This window comes from Semicossyphus pulcher, unplaced genomic scaffold (assembly GCF_022749685.1).
Source record: "Semicossyphus pulcher isolate SPU_LCO1_2020_fin unplaced genomic scaffold, fSemPul1.0.p SCAF_12, whole genome shotgun sequence".
Classification (NCBI taxonomy): domain Eukaryota; kingdom Metazoa; phylum Chordata; class Actinopteri; order Labriformes; family Labridae; genus Semicossyphus; species Semicossyphus pulcher.
This window is the reverse complement of record NW_027211626.1, coordinates 24,590,020-24,609,409: the sequence shown is the minus strand read 5'-3', so window position 1 is coordinate 24,609,409 and position 19,390 is coordinate 24,590,020. Positions and strand designations below refer to the sequence as shown.

Genomic DNA, 19,390 nt, shown 5'->3' with positions numbered 1-19,390 from the left:
GGCTATACATTTTCAGCATCAGAACCGTTTTACAATTTTTAATTGGAGGAGAATACCAGTGCAATGCGACGAGAATGCACTTCAAGACTGAACCACAGGCATAGGACGCGACGCCCCCGGTTAAAAGTACCATGGTTTTATGGAGTCTGAAATAGCAATGCGTGTTTTATTTTGAAAACCCTAAAACGGATGTGTTACTTTTTCCTCTCCGGGTCAGTGGTGAGTGTTGTACTCACGCGGTCAGATCCTGAACACTGTTTACAGTCAATTAAACGGAAGTATTTGTGAGATTTGGATATGTGGTCACCTTTTTGTTGAGGTAAGTGACCTCGTGTTACGTTCAGACAAGCAGCTTTTGTTAGACATAAAATACTGGGCCTTTGTGTTTGTTTGTTTTGTGTTTATTTAGTCATGTAGGCTGTTTCCACATTGAAGGCATGCATGTCCCACTCTGTAACTTTTGGTGTAGTGTTTTACAGTTGCTAACTATTCACAAATGATGAACCTTAGCTAGCTCGAAAGTGAGTATTTGCTCCAGTTAAATATTCATATTTATACTTATTATGGCACTAATACTTATCTCTGCTTCATATAAGTATATGTAGAGTGTCACTGCTTTGACAATGTGCAGAATAGTCTTAGCTGTGTTTATTGACTGCTAGAACAGGAATAATATAAGTATACAAAGGTAAAATAATTTAATTTGAAAGCTGTTATGTGTGAGCAAATTGTGAAAGCTCATAGAGTTGCATTGCTGACCTTGTTGACAACTGAATAATCTCAACTCTAGGTTCAGCATTTTCCCAGCACCAGGGAAGTTTTGTTTGAAACTTCGTGTACCTAGAGTTTACTATTATGTCACTATGTGTGATTTAAATATGCCCATAAACCCCTTCCCGGATTGGTTGATTTGATGTCATTATGTATTTGATTGTAAAAGTGTAATAATGTTAAGCTTGTGCGACATATAAAAGCGATGTGATAGAAACAAAAGAAGCAAATTGTAAGTGAGTGTAGAATTCATGTTGTGATAATATTTCTAACATTCGCTTGTTCTAAATGTCTGTTCTACTGCAGGCCCAGAGAACTACAAACATGAAGAACAGAAGTGGTGGCTGGGTGGACAGTCGGCTCAGGCAGAGAGTGGAGCAGGTACGACACTTCTTATTCTCCTGGGTCTCTCTTGTCTATAGATCACTCTTTACAGAAAAAAAGGGCAATGAAGACAAAAAAATATGATCATCAGGGCAGTTTGACCTTTCATCAGTCATTCATCAGGCAGGTGGTATGGGTATGTAGTGTGGAGTCAGAGTGGTGCTTCTTTAGCACAGCTCATGGTAAAGGGAACAATAAAAGTTGGGTGATGTGCTCACATCATTGGAGCCATACCAGCTACAGGCAGAACATAATGTGTAACTCGTAAAGACTTAGGCAAGTCATCATCATCACTTGACCAGTCAATTTCTGCATTACATTTAACTTTGAGGGCTCCAGACTCCTGAATTGTTTTTCTTTGTGGTTAATCAAACCAGGTTTTAAATCTTGCTGAGTTGGGGGAAAATATCTGCTTAAATTGAAAAGGTTGAGTCAAAGTTATTGACAGCTAGAATCGGCTCTTGTTTTTTCATAAACTTCATGCTTTGATACATGAAGTACATTCACCTGATTCATGTTTAATTTTATTTTCAGTACCTGGCATCCAGTAACAGTGACTATGTGGACCTTTCAGTCACTGCCCTGGAACTTCAAAGACAGTACAGGCAAGTTCATCACAACAGTGACTGGTTCTGTCTCAGACACAGGATGTGACCGTCCTTGTCTGACTTTTTTAATCAATCAATCAATCAATCAATCAATCAATCAATTTATATTTTATTGCGCCAAATCATTACCAAAGTTATCTCTAAACACTAAGCAGCTCTAGACCATACTCTTTGTTATATTATTTAGAGAGAGACCCAACATGAATCCACTATGAGCAGGACTTGGCAACACTTAGGAAATAATCCAATAAATGAACACAGATGCTTGCATTGAATTGTACAGACATTAGGTATAGACCAATTATCGGCCGGGCCGATTATCGGCACCGATATTCGGCATTTTGACGCATATCGGCATCTGCCTTTTTTTTTAATCCGACGGCCGTTAAGAGATCAATTTAAAACTGGGTTAATTTGGCTCTGATGCAGCCGCGCCTCTCTGTCTGCAGTCACTACTCTGTCTCCAGCATTGTCCCACCCACAGCACTGATTGGTTACACGCAGAGCCATGGCACGGGTAACAGCCTATCAGCAGTGAAAGCTGTGCATGCAGAGTGCTCACACACACGGCGGAGAGGAGAAAAAGTTCATTTCTTTGCAAATTTTATTTAACTTTGTTTTATTTACTTTATAAAACTTCAGGAAGTTATTTATTTATTTATTTAAATTTTCAGTTAACTTTATAAGAGATGCTGCTGACCCTGGGAACTCCCTGCGCTTTTTGTTTGTTTGTTTAATAAACATATGCTTAAAGGCATTTAAACAAAGTTAAGTGTTGGAGTTTGTATTATTCAAAATTTTGACGCCAATATTTTCACTTTTACTGCAAATGAATATCGGCTCCAAATATTGGTTATCGGCCTCCTTGACTACTAATAATCGGTATCGGTATCGGCCCTGAAAAAACCATATCGGTCTATTGCTAATAGACATATTATTTTTCATTGAAATTATTCAGTTACTCTCCCCTCAGTGAGGCCGATATGTGAAGCATCTCTGAGTATCACACAATAATGTTCAACAGAAACACAAACTGCACTCTCCAAAATGATCAACTGAAGAACAGAAGGTGAAATTGGGAAATGCTGCGGACCTGTTTGATTATGCTGACTACTGGGTCTGATATGTTTGTCCGTTCATCTGTTTATAGTGTGTTTGGTTTATATTGTATCCTTAGAATGGAGTATGGGAGAAGAAACAAGACAGCATTCAGGATCCAAGTAGAGAAAGGTAAGACAAGCAAGCAGATATCAACTCATTGCACTGTGGCAGTAGTTTAGCTTACATGTGTTTAGATGATCATTTAACTGCTTTCGGAATAAATCCTGTGAGGATCTTTTACCTGTCTTTCTCTCCTAGTATATGAAGCAATTATGAAGGAGTCTGGACCTAATGATCTGGAGAGCAAACACTTGGCTAAGAGAGCCAAACACAGCCACAATGACACTGGGTAAAGGACATTCCTGCTTCCTGGTTTTATTATGTCTGAGGGCTCTAACAGTCCTCCTCTCTGCTGTTCTCATCCTCTCTTTAAATGTAACTAATGCCATTCATTACTGTATTTCATCAGTGATGGAAGCAGCACCAGCTCTGAGTCCTCGGACAGTGATGACCACATTCTGGATAACACTGTAAGACATGATGGGAGGTTCAAGCTTATACTACATCCTTGGTTGTGAAATTAAGCATATCATGATATTAAGCACTTCGCTCCACCAAGGCTGAACAGAGCCTTTTTAATAGAGAGATTTAAATATGTAATGTTTGGTCTGTGTCAAAATCCAGTGATAAACCATCATGTTGATAAGAAAGATGACTAGGTCTAAATATTGTATTTAGATTATGCCTTTAAAAGGGCAGCATGAGCTTCGGCCTACATGTGCAGCCTTTGTTGACACTGACATGTAATTATTTCTGTTGCTGATTTTTGCCCTCCACAGCCCACCAACCACATGAACAGCTCTCTTACATCTCTGTACCGGAAGGGACAACCTGACTCACCAAGGAGAGATCAGCCTGCTGCCAGTACCCCTGCAGGCGTAACTGACCCCCCACCCAGTGCAACAACGCAGGTTTCTACAGGAGGCTGGTTCATTGATAAAGGCAGAGGCCCTGAGAAAGGCAACATCCTCATTGACCTGTGTGAAGACGAGCCAGCTAATAAAACAACAAATGTAAGTACCTGCAGACGACTTGTCTGACACAGGACAGTAAATAATATCCTGACATTGTAACTAAGCAGATCGAATTTGATTCGACCAAAGAAAAGATGAATGCTTTGAGGACCCACGTCTCTAATGTTGAAATACTGTCATGGTCAAAAGATGAGCTTTTTCTAGGTAGCAGTCACTGTATATGTTGCCCATATCAGCTCTACTGTTGTACTGTTGTAGTTTCGCAAATTTAAACAAATGTTCCCTTTGATGGACATCTGCATGAAGTGGTCATTTTAATGCATTTGCCTTCCCAGATTATAAATCCTTAACATAAAGTGTGTTGCTTTAAAACCCTCTGTTACCTTCCCTAATGTAAACAACAATGTCTGTGCAGCAGTAGCAAGCTCTTGAACACAGATGTTTTGTTGTGTAATGTGTAGGTCAGTTTGTATAACTACTATGGTCTTCTTAATTTATTCTGGCTATAATAGTAAGTGCCTCCTCATCCCTGGAAACCAAATTCAGTTTTTTAACAACTACTTCACATGTGGTATACGTTCAAATGCTTGGTATGCTACATTACAGCTGCATGTGACTGTGATTTGGATTGTCTGGCCCATTTCCTGCACTTTAAAATGATGACGTATTCTTAACAAACCAAGAAGAACCGTTTGTATTGCACACAAAACGTTTTATGTTTTAACTTTAACAGCTGTTTCATTGATGTTCACTCCGTGCTCTGTGTTCAGCTGACGTTACTCAACTCATGCACACACCGTCTTGCTTTTGTAGCAGCCGGATGAGTCCATGCTGGAGCCTGTGAAACCTCACAAAAAGTCCAAAAAAAGGAACAAGATCTCAAAAGAAACTACAGACTCTCACAGCCTAAACAAAAAAGGTATTCCTCCTCTGATTCCCCAGCCCAACAGAACAATGTAATCCCTATAGAGCTTTTCAGGAAGCATGCAACTAACAATTAATTTCAGTATTGATAAATACATTTATTTTGTTTATTTTATAATGTTTAAACATTAGTTTGTTTCGTGTATTAATTGCTTAGTCCTTTGTATCAAAAATAATGACATCTTTAATAAGCTACCTCAGTCCACTGGGCCCTTTCTGTTGCATTACAAGTAATTTGTTTGTATAAATGACTTCTCAGCTAAATCAAAGTCACCAGAGCTGCAGTATCCCTCTCTGAAGTTTGAAGATGTCGGAGGTAATGAAGACACGTTAACGGTTAGTACCTTTAACCTTGCTATCCTTTGTTGTTGTTCAAAATGTTCTTCTGTTGTAAAATAGCAGCACGTCATTGTCAGTCACAGTGTCCACATGGAATTACTAATGTCAGAAGGTTTTAAATCTTACACAGTTGGGCTGTAATTTAGCACTATTGAGCATATTCTATATTTTACATATGTATTGTAGAGTTCAGTAGCCATTATTTGACATTACAGGAGGTGTGTAAGCTGCTGATCCACATGCGTCACCCGGAGGTGTACCAGCAGCTGGGAATGGTCCCTCCGAGGGGCTTCCTTCTCCATGGACCTCCTGGCTGTGGAAAGACCCTGCTGGCCCAGGCTGTAGCCGGGGTGAGTACTTAGAAAAGCAAGCCAATATGCCAAATCATTTCCCATTGTTATTTAAATGTTCGACAACATTTCAGTCTATATTCAGGACATATCTGACCACATACACCAGAAGGCCGTGCATTTTTACTGCAGCAATTAAAACATCTTCCTAAGTAACTTGAAATAAATACGGTTTTTGAAACTTGGGGTTGAAATATACAGACACATACATAGTTTCATACAACTAAATCTTTCATATCAACTAAATCTTCTAATTTTTTCTATAAGAATGTTTGATGTCAGGTCCATACGTAGTCAGAGATGTGCTTTACTCAAATATATCAGTCATGAAAAAAGGATATGAAAGTTAGAGAAAGGTAGAGATATGTGACTTTTATTTATTTTCTACAGTGAAACTTTGACTAAATGCTGGTGTCTCGTGGACCTCTGTATTGGACAACCAGAGTTGGAAGGCCGTGTTTACCTTATCAACACAGGCTACTTGTGTTAGTTGCTCGCGTAGGCAAATTAACCCAGAATCACATATTCTACAGCCATTGTGTAGGCTTGTGTTTTAACGTTTTAAATGGAGTGAAGTTTGATTTCATTCTGATATCACAACAGCACTTTCTGACGCCAACAGCTGATCAGCGCTGTAATACAGGCTGCAGCGCATGTGTGCTTTCGGTAGAAATATGGACGTTTTGCTATTGAGAAAACATAGTGCCAAAGGAAAGGGCTTTCTGACAGCAGAGCGAAGCGGTGAAAATATCCCACACCTAAATTGAAAGTGTGTTTTTGCAGCTTTAAGTTTTTTTAACAGCTTTTTTCAGCTAGGTCTAAGTAAGTGGGACATTAGTAAAGGTTGTGTATATGTGCTTGGGTGTTTCAGGAGTTGCAGCTGCCCATGTTGAAGGTGTCTGCTCCGGAGCTGGTGTCGGGAGTGTCCGGGGAGTCTGAACAGAAGCTCAGAGAGCTGTTTGACCTGGCTGTGGTTAGTAGTGTTTTCTTCTTTCATGTCATTCTGGAGGTCTCTATAAAAGACTTGAGACTGGAGGACATATAGTAAGGAACAGGTAACCAGGTACTGGTGACGTTCCTGGACTAACCTGGTACAGGATAACTGCTATCACTGATATGTGGTAGATAAAGTTGCCCATGTCCTTTTGCGTTGATTGTTTCTTTTAAATCAAATGATTTTCCTTTTCTCCCCTGTCAGAGCTCGGCCCCATGTATACTGTTCATAGATGAGATAGATGCCATCACCCCTAAAAGAGAGGTGGCCTCTAAAGACATGGAGAGGAGGATTGTTGCCCAGATGCTTACCTGCATGGATGGTAGGATAAACTGCCAGAGAAAATGTCATTCTCTATGATCAAACAAAGGCACATTAAAGTGTAGAAGATATTGCCACTTCAATAACACTGAGCAATCAGTAGGTGTAATACACCGCGTACCACTCACTGATGTGTCATTGCAGTGCTGAATGCATTGATACAAACTTAACATGGATGAAAAGTTTATTGTCATTGTCTGACTGTCCTTTCATGTAAACTGACATGTTAGGCAAACATTAATGGAGCCCTTTTCCTCCTATTCATCTATTAATGTATTAATCTTTTATAACCAAATAACCGAAAACACTACTTGACTTTTTCACTTAAAAAAAACAATAATTTAATTATATTTTGATTCCTTATTCTTGTAAAGGAAGAAATGGATGAACTATCACTGAGCCTGGCTGAATGTATGTGATCAGTTGGTCTAAATCTTCTTCTGGACATTGAAATATGTTTTTAATTAAGTTTAATTATTTTTTAAATTAGTTTCTTTGTCTTAACTGTAATTGATAAAGACTGCTCTTCACACAAGCAGTGTGGCAGAATGCTGTCAAACAGTATGCTCTTAAAATGGCATCTTAAATGTTTGTCATCCTAACGTGGCATCCTGAACACTATCCCAGCTAGCAGGGAACGTTCCCATAACATCGGCTAACATTACCTACAGTTCTAATTAAGTTTGAAAGAAAACGTTTTAATCTGATATTCAAAAAACGTTTTAAGGAAGTTTATCATTTTAAATAAAGTTCTTGTATCGTTAAAACTTAAACTAAGACAAAACGTTTTAACTGCAACATTCTGAGGATCTCTTCAGGATGTTAGTACGGCCTGAACCTCCTGCTATTAAAAGGAATATTCTGGGAACCAAATAAAAACTTCCTCAAAACATCACCAGAACATTGCATGTAACATTCTCAGAACGTTCTTAGAACAAAACAATTTCCAGCTGGGAAGCTGCAAACATAAACATCTACTGCAAATGCAGCTTGCCCCACATACGCCTTCATTCACCAATACAAATATTCAGATTTATGGACAACCTTACCCTCACTGTTCACCAACTGAAACTTTTGGGACTGATTGAGAAGTTGCTTGATTGTCTTATTAAGTGGAATTAACTGTCAAGGAAAGTAGAAGAAAGTGCCTTAAAACGAACCTGCACAGCTGAAGTGACATTGTTCTGCTGCGTTCTCCTGACAGACCTGAACAGTCTGACAGTGACAGCCCAGGTCCTGGTCATCGGTGCAACCAACAGGCCAGACTCCCTGGACCCTGCCCTCCGCAGAGCCGGACGCTTCGACAGAGAGATCTGCCTGGGTATTCCTGATGAAGCAGCTCGTCTCAGGTCAGCCACACAGGTTCAAAGAGAAATGAAGATTGTAGTTAATTTAATGTAGATTATTTGTCTTAAAGATATTCATAGTTTCACTGTTGTCTTTAACTTGCTGGTTTGGACAATGCTCAATGTGTCATTTTAAATGTTCAGATTTTCTCACACTTCACTGCTGATATTTGAAACTCTTCAGAGTTCACAACTTAGTTTTTTCAATATCAACAGAGAGCTGATAGCAAAGCTGTTCTGTTTGTCTTTTTAACAAGCATATGTTATTCATTTAATACAGTCTAACTGTTATCTGTGACTTGTGTCTGGCGCTGTGATGCTCACACAGTATGAAAACTGAAATACAATGCCTTGTGCTCTGTTAGGATCTTGAAGACATTGTGTCGAAAGCTGAAGCTGCCAGAGGACTTCGACTACCGGCAGCTGGCCCGGCTCACCCCGGGCTACGTGGGCGCGGACCTCATGGCTCTGTGCCGTGAAGCTGCCATGACCGCTGTAAACAGAGTTCTGCTGGAAATAAGGGGACAGCCACAAAGCCAAAGCCAGAGATCGACTGAAGAGCCAATAACGAGCACAGTCCAGACTGAGGCTGCTGTGACAGGCGAAGAGGTCAGAGAACCACCGACTACAGACATCAACCCAGTACCACAGGAAAAGTCCAGACAGGATCCCCTCCAGGTAAGAGGAGCTCAAAAATACATCTCACAAACTCCACTCAGGTTGAAACTGAACCTTTGCATCCTGTCTTTAAGGATGGTTGGCAGTTAACAGCTATTACCAGTGTTTACATGTTACAAATATGTTTTAACCTATTGCAGCTGCAAAAACAACTAATCTAGGATGTGTGTGAACATAAGATCAGATTGAAAATTAATTAAAAAATATATATATTTTTTTGTAAAATTAGTGATATCAACATAAGAGCCTCGCATACAAATCAAAGAAATACTCACATGTATAATGCGGGTCTTTTGCACTGCTGTTTCTGCAAACATACCAAGATGATGTCGCCTTTAATTCCCTGCCTCCCTGTGTTGCCCTGGTGTGTTGTGTACTCTGCAGCAGGGGGAGCTGTGGGACCTGCTGCACCTGCTGAAGAACACTGAGATGCTGTCAGAGGAAGAGTTGGCCGGCCTGAGCATCCTCATGTCGGACTTCCAGCTCTCTCTGTCCAGCATCCAGCCCTCTGCCAAGAGGGAAGGCTTTGCCACTGTGCCCGATGTCACCTGGGAGGATGTAGGAGCCCTGCAGGACATCAGAGAGGAGCTCACCATGGCCATACTGGTGAGCTCAAGGAGTCTTAAATATTAACAGCTTAATGTAGCTGTTGATGTAACAAGGACACATGTTGTTGTTGCTCTCTTTGCCCGTCTCTATCCTGCATCTCCTTCTATCCCATGTTCGGCCCATCCAGTCGAGGCAGATGGCTGTTCAACATGAGTCTGGTTCTGCTCGAGGTTTCTGCCTGTTAAAGGAAGTTTGTGCCGAATGTTGCTATGTGCTACTCATGGTGATTCATGTTGGGCCTCTCTTTAAATAACATAACAAAGAGTCGGTCTAGACCTGCTCTTTCTGTAAAGTGTCTCGAGATAACTCTGGTTATGATTTGGCGCTATACAAATACAATTTGATTGATTGATGATTGAATAGCTCTGGGATCATTACCCTCTGTTGTTCTACAAATTCCAAGCAGAGTGAGAAAGCTGGTGTGAGCTGGATGGTTCTCCACTTATCCTTGGTATTGTTTTTGGACACAAATCACTGGCATGTATAAGATGCACAGCCTGGGTTCTTTGGCGTACAGCGGTGGACCGGCCTACATTGGACCTGGTTCACTATCACTCTCTGCAAAATCTAAATCTCAGCAAAGAATAATGTGTTGGTCTGTGTGATTGTTTTGCAGGCTCCTGTGCGTTCCCCAGAGCAGTTCAAAGCTCTGGGGCTCAGCGCTCCATCTGGCGTGCTGCTGGCTGGACCTCCAGGATGTGGAAAAACACTGCTGGCCAAGGTTACCCAGCACACCAACACATCACTCACTTCTTTGAATAGTTCTAATGCAATTTATTGTACAATCTTTACAATACAGAATTATCTTATGTTCTATCAGCTTATGACACCTTTTCTCTTATTATATTAATTAATTTTACTATATTATATTTCTTACCCACTATTCTTTAAAAAAGAAATTTGATTCACAGAGCTGAGGCTTTTATATGTATAAACAACTCAAAATCAGTTCTTTAAAAGTCCCTAAGTGCTGAGTTTCGTGCAGCTACAATTTTTTTTTTTGTGATTTAAGGGGCAGGTTCACACCGATCAGCCATAACATTGTGACCGATAATGTTAATTTTGTGTAGGACCCCCTTTTGCCTACATAACAGCCCTGATCCATCGAGGCATGGACTCCACCAGACCTCTGAAGGTGTGCTGTGGTATCTTGCACCATCACGTTAGCAGCAGATCCTTTAAGTCCTGTAAGTTGCGAGGTGGGGCCTCCATGGATTGGACTTGTTTCTACAGCACATCTCACAGATGCTCGATTGGATTGAGATCTGGGGAATTTGGAGGTCAAGTCAACACCTGAACCTGTTTTTGTGTTCCTCAAACCATTCCTGAACCCTTTCTGCCATGTGGCAGGACGCATTCTCCTGCTGAGAGAGGCCACTGCCATTAGAGAATACCGTTTCCATGAAGGGGTGTGCTTGGTTTGCAACAATGTTTAGGTAGGTGGTACATGTCAAAGTAGCATCCACATGAATCAGGACCCAAGGTTTCCCAGCAGAACATTGCCCAAAGCATCACCCAGCCTCCGCGGGCTCGCCTTCTTCCCATAGTTTATCCATGCAGCCATGTCTTCCCCAGGTAAGCGATGCACATGATGTAAAAGAGAACATGATTAATCAGACCAGGCCGCCTTCTTCCATTACTCAGTGGTCCACTTCTGATCAATGAGCCTTGGCCGTCCATGACCCAGTCACTGGTTCACTGGTTTTCCTTCCTTGGACCACTTTTGGTAGGTATTGACTAACCAGGGTTGGAAATTAACCACCCACCAAGTGCGGGTGTTTTTGTGCAGTGCAAGTAATGCAATTGTGCTGTTAGTAGTTTAACTACCCTGTAGCTTCGCTCTTTTATTTATTAAGTAGTGCGGTAGCGTCCACACAAGTTACAATCCCCTACTACAACGACCATGGAGAGTCCCAGGTGTGGTTAGTTTTCGAGGAGACAAGCCAGACGATGTTCTGTTCGGCATGCTGCCAACACACTTCTGATGCCAACAAGAGAACTATTAGTTTCATCTTGGGAACTAAAAACCTAAAACTGTTATAATCTGACATGAAAGACAACGTCGTCTCAATGTAAAAAAGATAGTTCAGGAAAAATCAGCCTCGGAGGATACAGCTGCAGTGAAGGCACTTACCATCCTGAAGAATGTCAGTATATCCCTTAAACCTTTAAATATTTACCTCATGAAATAAAGTGGCACATTTACCTAAATAAAAAGAATATTGTTCAACTTTTCTTATTTTCACACGCAGTTACACATTGTCGGTTAAAATGAGAAAGTGGCAGGTGGACAAAAAAAGTGAATTTCCAACCCTGGTACTGACCACTGCAGACCGGAAATGCTCCACAAGAGCTGCAGCTTTGGAGATGCTCTGACCAGTCATCTAGCCATCACAATAAGGCCCTTGTCAAAGTCCCTCACATCTTTATGCTGGCCCATTTTTCCTTCATCAACTTCGAGGACACTCTTCACTTGCTGTTTAACACCTACTGACAATGTAACGTGATAATCAATTCACTTCATGTGTTAGTGGTCATAATGTTATTGCTGATCAGTGTATGTTGGAACTAGTTTTTGATTAACAGAGTGGTCTGTCGCTTCTTAAGTCTTATTGTCACAGTGAGGTTGCTACTTAAAAACGTGGGGCCTGATTTTTCTTAAAAACATGATAAATCTTAAATGTGTCCTCACCTTGTTGTGTTTCACTGTGTGTTGCTGCGTTGTCTCCTGACAGGCAGTGGCCAATGAGTCAGGTCTGAACTTCATCTCTGTAAAGGGTCCAGAGCTGCTCAACATGGTGAGTCATTGAGCTGCAGGACATGTCGATGTTGTTTCGTAGTTCTATTATCCCTTATTGTTGTTTATTTTATGAACCCTTTCTTTACGTTGTTTTGGTTTGCTTTTGTCTTGTTATTAATCTTTAGTTAAGTACTCTGACGCACAGCGATTCTGTGAAATGTGAAGGATTTTTTGTTGTTGTTGTTGTTGCATTGCTGTGCAGTTGGATCATAGTGCAGCAGACAGAGACTCTCTTATTAACCTTTCACATTTCTGAGAGGTTTGTTCAGCTGGTCTCACATGGTTGTGCCTGTAGGTGGTGTTTCTGTGTATCTCACTCATTTGATCACACAGACATTTGTGTTTTTCTCTTCACTTCCTTCACTAAATCTTGTAAATCTATTGTAGCATTAAGTCACATTGGTTGTACCTATTCAACACACCATAGTCACAGTGAGCTGATAATAAAATCAGCTGGTTGCAGTAACTGATGAATCTTTGTGCTTGTCTGTGCAGTATGTGGGAGAGAGCGAGCGGGCTGTGAGACAGGTGTTCCAGAGAGGACGTAACTCGGCTCCTTGTGTCATCTTCTTTGACGAGATAGATGCTTTGTGTCCTCGCCGCTCAGGCCACGAGGTGAGAGGGGTGGGAAGGAATCAATGAGCATCATGTTCAAGATATCAAATTCTACAATTCAACACACCAGCCGTGTTATGGAGTGTCCTGTCAGCTGACACCAGCAGCGCAAAGAGGATGTGTCATAAAGAAAGAAGAAGCAGTCAGGGAGCAGCAGGGATGTGTGGATTCACATTCACTTTGGGGAAAAAAAATGTGCAAACAACTTAGCAACATAGGTTGTGTTAAGTGTGCAATGTAAGGCTCTTAAAATGTAGACATGTACTAAAAACCTTCAAATGTCATCATCAGCTATCAGTGCTTATCTCACATTTCATCATCTCGATTATGTTTTGCTGTTCTCAAAAAAAACAGAAGGTAAATCCATGATTATCTGTCTGTCTGTCTGTCTGTCTGTCTGTCTGTCTGTCTGACTTATGTTGAACACACTGGGAGGAAAGTAATTTAAACATTTTTCAAAAACTGTCAAAATGGTACAATATTTTATAACATGGGATCAAGCGTTATATTTTCACAATGCTAACAGTTTTCCTTGCAGTCTTGAGACAGTTGCTATGTCAAAGTACTGCAGGGCACCACTTCCAAGAATACAAAGAAAATGAAATAACCTTTAAGTGGAGAAATTTATTTTTAGATAACTTTAAGATTAGAAAATGTTATGTGTGCCCATCTGTATTATTACTGGTCATGCAGCCTTTTTGTGTGTGTATGAACAGCGTTTGTTTGTTTGTTTGTGATCAGTCTGGAGCCAGCGTGCGGGTGGTCAACCAGCTGCTCACAGAGATGGACGGCCTAGAGACTCGAAGACAGGTCTTCATTATGGCTGCCACCAACAGGCCAGGTACAGATCCAGAGACACGCTGAGCTCCCTGACTCGGGATGCTTCCCCCTGCATTTATTAGTCTTTTGATACTTCAAGTTTATTTCACAGAATTGACTTATGTAAATGATTATAAGAAGAATCTTAAAAGCAGAACTTTTACTTGTAATGGAGTATAGTATCTAAATACACCACTCCTTTTTAAACTGTAACCAATTCCATTCTTGTCACTGTCTCGTCTCCTGCCAGATATCATCGACCCTGCCATACTGAGACCAGGTCGTCTAGATAAAACCTTGTATGTGGGTCTTCCACCTCCAGCGGACCGCCATGCCATTCTGCTCACCATTACAAAGGTACATTTAACCAGAGATACTAGAGAAGACCCTAACGTAGAGTAGTAGTAAAGTACATTTAGCTATAATGTGCTCCTATGTAGACATACAGTGTATGTTTTTTCAGCTTTATTTTTTGCTTGGAAAATGTATACAGGTATACATAAAGGGCAGCGTAGGGTTACTCCTATCTCTTATTAACTTTCATCATTTAGAGCCAAGGGAGAGAGAGAAGAGAAACAAATGTGTATATATACTGCATACTCCTTAATATGCATAATCCTTAATATACACATATATACACCTTTACGTACACTAATACTCACATGTAAATACTGTATGTGTTCACTTATACCTACTTTAACGCATCCACACATAAACATGTGTGCATGTAATGAGCTATAGAGATTAAGATTAAGGCAAAAGGAGAGGAGTAAAGACAGAGATGAAAATCTTGGTTGCGCCTCCAATGCCCTATTTACCTGAAATTATCCAAGTTATCGGGGAACAAATAACCAAAGAGTTTTCTGAAGGATCCTTAACATGTGCTCCAGTAAATAAACTTTCATATCTTACCATCCAACATTTTTCACTCATTTAATTTTAAATCTAGCATCCATCCATAATCTTAAACACCACCAACAAGTAAAGTTGTGAATTGTCCCAAGTGAAAATAGTTTTGTGATTTTTGCTCCATGTATTTTTTGTGTTCCACATTTTTCCTGAATGTTTTATGAGACACTTGCCAAGAAAATGTGTTTTCGTTAACGATCAAAATATCAAATTACAAACTGTCATACACATATCATATTTTTTTAAAACTTTTGACAGGGCTAGGCTACCAGTCTTTGTTGTAAGCTTAGGTAATGCACAGAGATGCACAGAGATGACATGTTGTTGGACTTGCAGTCATTCAAGATTAATTCACAGGGGGGGACCAAACCTCAGCTGGAGCAGGACTTCTGTCTCGAAGAGATCGCCCTCGACGTGCGCTGTGATTGCTTTACGTAAGTCCAAGCTGGAAACACCAGCTGTCCTCGGACACCCTCTGTGTCCTTTGTCCTGCATTTAATCTGAAGAATGAACTGCCTGTACACAGTGGCTGAAGTGAACGTGTGTATGTGTGTGTGTGTGTGTGTGTGTGTGTGTGTGTGTGTTTGCAGTGGAGCTGACCTGACTGCGTTGGTGAGGGAAGCGTCCGTTAATGCCCTGAGGGCCTACATGAAGTCCCAGAATTCCTCATCTTGTTGTTCTGGTAACTTTTCTTTTTCTTTTACCTCTGCGTATATTTAGAGTCACATTTCTATATTGTTAAATAATTTTAGTATACATCAGATCAAGCAACCAGCCTGCATGGTTGCAGTTTGGTTGCTTGATTTGGTATCTTTGTACTTCCATTAAAACCTAGTTCCAGAATTGCTTATCTTTGACTATTTTTAATGTTCATGTCAATAAAGAAGTACAATCCTGTTCTGTTTACACATTAGGATCAGGGCCCAAGTTAAGTCCCCTTAAGTCCAAATCACTTTCAAAATCTAGTCAAAGACAAGTTGGAAATCTGAGTCTGAGTCCAGACAAAAACAACAAACGACAGCAATTCATTGTCCTTCTCTTTATCATCCTTCTGTCATTTATAGTGAACAGAGTCAACTGTAATCCAACTCCAATCCATCATTGCATTTTTGGGGATTAAGAAAATTTTGAAATGTAGCGAGAACGTCTGAGAAAGAAGGAGGCATGATGAAATGAGGAAATTTGTCTGTTACATGAACAAAGACATCCAGTGAAAAAGAATGCAGAACGGTGAATGTGACGATAAAGAACCCTGAGTATCTCTGGAACTGACAGCTTAGCAGCCTGCAGCCTTCATTACAAAAAGAGGGACCTACAGTATAATGTGTTGAGCACAAAAATAGCAAGTTGAAAAATGGTACCACAGATGACTGAATGCTACAGAAAGGAAACAGGATTGTTTGTCACGCTGAGAGGACATAATTGTTTTCATAGAATTAAGGGTGTGTTTGTTGTTACACACAGGTCACACATACTCCTCTGGCTCTGTCACTGAAATCAGAGTGAGCAAACAGAATTTTGAAGATGCCTTCAAGAAAGTTCGGCCATCAGTGTCCAAAAAGGTAAGACGGTATACACTGCGGTAATTGCTATGTGGATTCTAAAACCTGAATGGAGTTATTAAATAAGGAAAACAAACAACTGACAGCTTGTCGTGTAATAGATCAACAGAATTGTTATTAGGGTTTCATTTTTAATCAGTTTCTTTGACAATAAACGTATATTGGTCAACCCGTGACTATCATAAAGAGGCCAGAGGCAAACACAATGACTGATAGACTGACTCCTGTGTGGCCGGACCAAATGAAGGCCCTGGACCAAACAGGAGTTTGAAGATGCATACAGACCCATGTAAGACAGAAATAAACACCAGAGATCTTGTACACATTTCCTTTCAAATAAAACAACAGCATTGAACAGACAACTCCAATACCTGATCATTTCATGTTTATCAATCATTAAGTGGATCATTCAAAGTGACTCTTCCTTTTGGCAAAAAGTCCAAAGCCACTATTCTAAAACACTGCACGGCCCACTTCTGTCCCTGGGTGGTTGGATACTGTACAAAATAAATACTTGAAGTTCTCAGCAGATGGACAGTGAAGACAGTGACACAATCCGGTCATTTCAGTTATTTATTTATAACTTGAATTCACAAGTGAAAGTAAAGTCAAAATGATCAGTTCTATTGAGTACAACATCTTGACTAAAGCTGTAATGCTGTTTTTGATTCTATTGTTAAAGTGATCATCTCGAAGATTTTAATTTAAATAAATGTCTGTTAAGTCACCGTCTATCGCCAAAAGAGGTAACGCTGGTGATTGAGCCTATGGCCCACTGATGAAAGCCTTTGCATCTGCAGAATTATGGACTGGGTGTCTGGTGCAGCTTTCACAGAAAAAATCACAAGTGGCGCCCAGTTAGTGACGCGTTTTCCATCAAAAGTTACAACTGGAGTCAACCGTGGACGCCACACATGCAACACTGTCTGGCATTTCTAGCACCTATTTCTTCACTACCTGACTTTGAGTAAAATATTTACAGTACAAGAGCTCATATGGGTCTACATAAGAAGACTAACCTGTCAAATTAGAAACGTTATTTAACACAAACACAATACTATTTCTTCTCTGTGTAACAAAGAACAGTGTAGTTACAAAGAGATATAATAAGTGGAAAAACAGTAGATTTTTTTGAGAGTAAGAATCTGAGCTGACATTTTGGTGCCTGACAGATTTGGACATATTTCTGACATTACTTTAAAACTATTGAGCTTCAACACCCGCCTTGACTCTACTCTGTGTAAGACCTCAGTACCATAGAACTGTTCCCTTATTGAACAGTTGTGTGGTTACTACATGTGAATAGTATTATCTCAAGGTAATGCAGTGGTTCATAATGTGTGTAGTAGATTAAAGATATTAAAGAATATTTAACTCCCTGGAGAAGCCGTGATGCTAAAATACTGTAGAGTTTGTTTTACAGCAAAACAAAACCATCCTCTGACAACCCAGCCATTTTAATTGTTTAAAAAGAGCGGGACTGTTCTTGTTATTATTAAATTACAGATTGTGTTTGACAGCTCTGTGCTATACTGTAAATTAGATCACTGTGCCATAACCTCCCCAGGAGAACCAGTCAGACCCGTTCCACTCTTAGCACTGAAACATTAAACTGAACGCCGCTGTGCTTGGTATTTTGTCTTACTGATAGAAAGTAATTGAATGGTTACAGTATGACAAAGGCAACACATGAGTATGGACTATTGACTATTGATAGAGCCACTGTGTTAGATCAATTGCCTCACCTGTAACACTCTGTCAGCTGTTGTCTGTTGGGAGAAGTGACAGGAAGAGCGGCAGGGCTCATTTAGAAGCTGCTCAGACTACGCTTTTGTGCAGGTGATAACCACCAACACTGAGTGACTGTGTCTGTGTGTTCTCTGTGCAGGACCAGAAGATGTACGAGCAGCTCAGAGAGTCCCTCAGCAGATAACGGCATGCCCAGAACTGCAGACACCATGGGTCAACTTTTACACTGACTTTGGTTACTAGGGAATCATTTGATGTCATCTATGTATACACATTAATATGGTTGAATCATAATAGTGATTGCTGTTTTATAATAAAAAGTGTGTGTACAAGAACATCTGGCATTTCCTCTTAGAAAATATTCAGTTTTTAACAAGCGCACAAATCAGCTGATGCTTTTTCTAACACCCTAAGCTCATTTTAGCCCACGTGTGACTGTACTGTCCTTTATCAGTCAGGTTGTTTCTACTCACTTTGTCATTGTCAGCATCCAAAATGTATTAATGGCTCACTTGTAGACTTTGTATCCAACCCATCTTAGTCCAACGTTTGCTGCAGTAAAAGAATTGATCTGTTACATAAGTACATGACAGTGCTGACACAAGTCTAATCTAAGGTCAGATGATGATGGTGATTTATTTTTCTTTGTTGGACATTTATACATATTTAAGAAGTCTTGCAGGGAGGTTTTTAAGCATTTGTTTACAATCATATTCAACCTGTCCCTTGCTTGCTGTCATGCCCACATGCTTCGACAAGTCCACCATCATTTATGTGACCAAGAAAACAAGGCCAGTCTGCTCGACGGCACACAGGACCCTTTACAGTTTGCCAACTGTCACAACTGATCGAGAAGACACCTTGACAAGAGGGGGGATCAACTGTCCACACAGGTGGGCAGTAGGTGCGCATGACTTTTCAACTGTATGAATAAATAATTCATTATTTGAAAACTATAACATAAATATTTTAATGCTTTTAAACTATATATATACTATAATATGTATTTCTGTATTTAAATGTGTATTTTCCGTACATTTAGGTAAAGACGTTGATACTGACATAATGGAATTGATCTGCACAAAATATTGTTCTTGTTACAAAAACTGCCAAAAACTTGCAATTACATCTATGGATTTAGAGCCAAGCAAGTTACTCTAAGTATTTTCAACAACGACAAAGTTGTTGTAACAGTATCACTTGTCGTTAAAATATGGCCATACATCACATCTGATTTTGTGGACATAGGAAAAAACATAATTTTTTCCTTTTATAAGCCATCTTCATTTTGAGAAATGTATGTTTCTCGTACAACCAGTGGGTACCAGTGTATGAGATAGCAAACTAGGGCCCACTATGGTGTAGAGGGTTGATGGACACACCTCTTCCATCTTCATCCTTAACATGGGAGAACCCCTGGGCTGTGTTTTTACCAACTTTCGACCTCAACACAACCAACGAGTTTGCTGATCTCAAG

The 19,390-nt window shown here is 40.2% G+C and overlaps 1 protein-coding gene across 2 annotated transcripts; it reads left to right on the top strand.

Moving 5' to 3' along the window:
- The first annotated feature begins 226 nt into the window (after positions 1-226).
- On the top strand, positions 227-18,829 carry nvl (nuclear VCP like). Of its 2 annotated transcripts, none has more exons than XM_069658458.1 (24): positions 227-319; positions 1,078-1,152; positions 1,690-1,760; positions 2,941-2,993; positions 3,123-3,213; positions 3,334-3,394; positions 3,704-3,937; positions 4,715-4,817; positions 5,082-5,158; positions 5,377-5,511; positions 6,383-6,484; positions 6,710-6,827; positions 8,031-8,175; positions 8,538-8,850; positions 9,235-9,456; positions 10,076-10,180; positions 12,195-12,257; positions 12,755-12,874; positions 13,616-13,715; positions 13,944-14,050; positions 14,960-15,036; positions 15,193-15,284; positions 16,067-16,164; positions 18,053-18,829. In XM_069658458.1, the coding sequence occupies exons 2-24, from the start codon at positions 1,096-1,098 to the stop codon at positions 18,095-18,097; spliced, it is 2,589 nt and encodes an 862-aa protein (XP_069514559.1). In that variant the 5' UTR covers positions 227-319; positions 1,078-1,095; the 3' UTR covers positions 18,098-18,829. The 2 variants fall into 2 exon arrangements, with proteins under 2 accessions (XP_069514559.1, XP_069514558.1); XM_069658457.1 differs by having other exon boundaries at positions 4,712-4,817.
- The last annotated feature ends 561 nt before the right edge of the window (positions 18,830-19,390 follow it).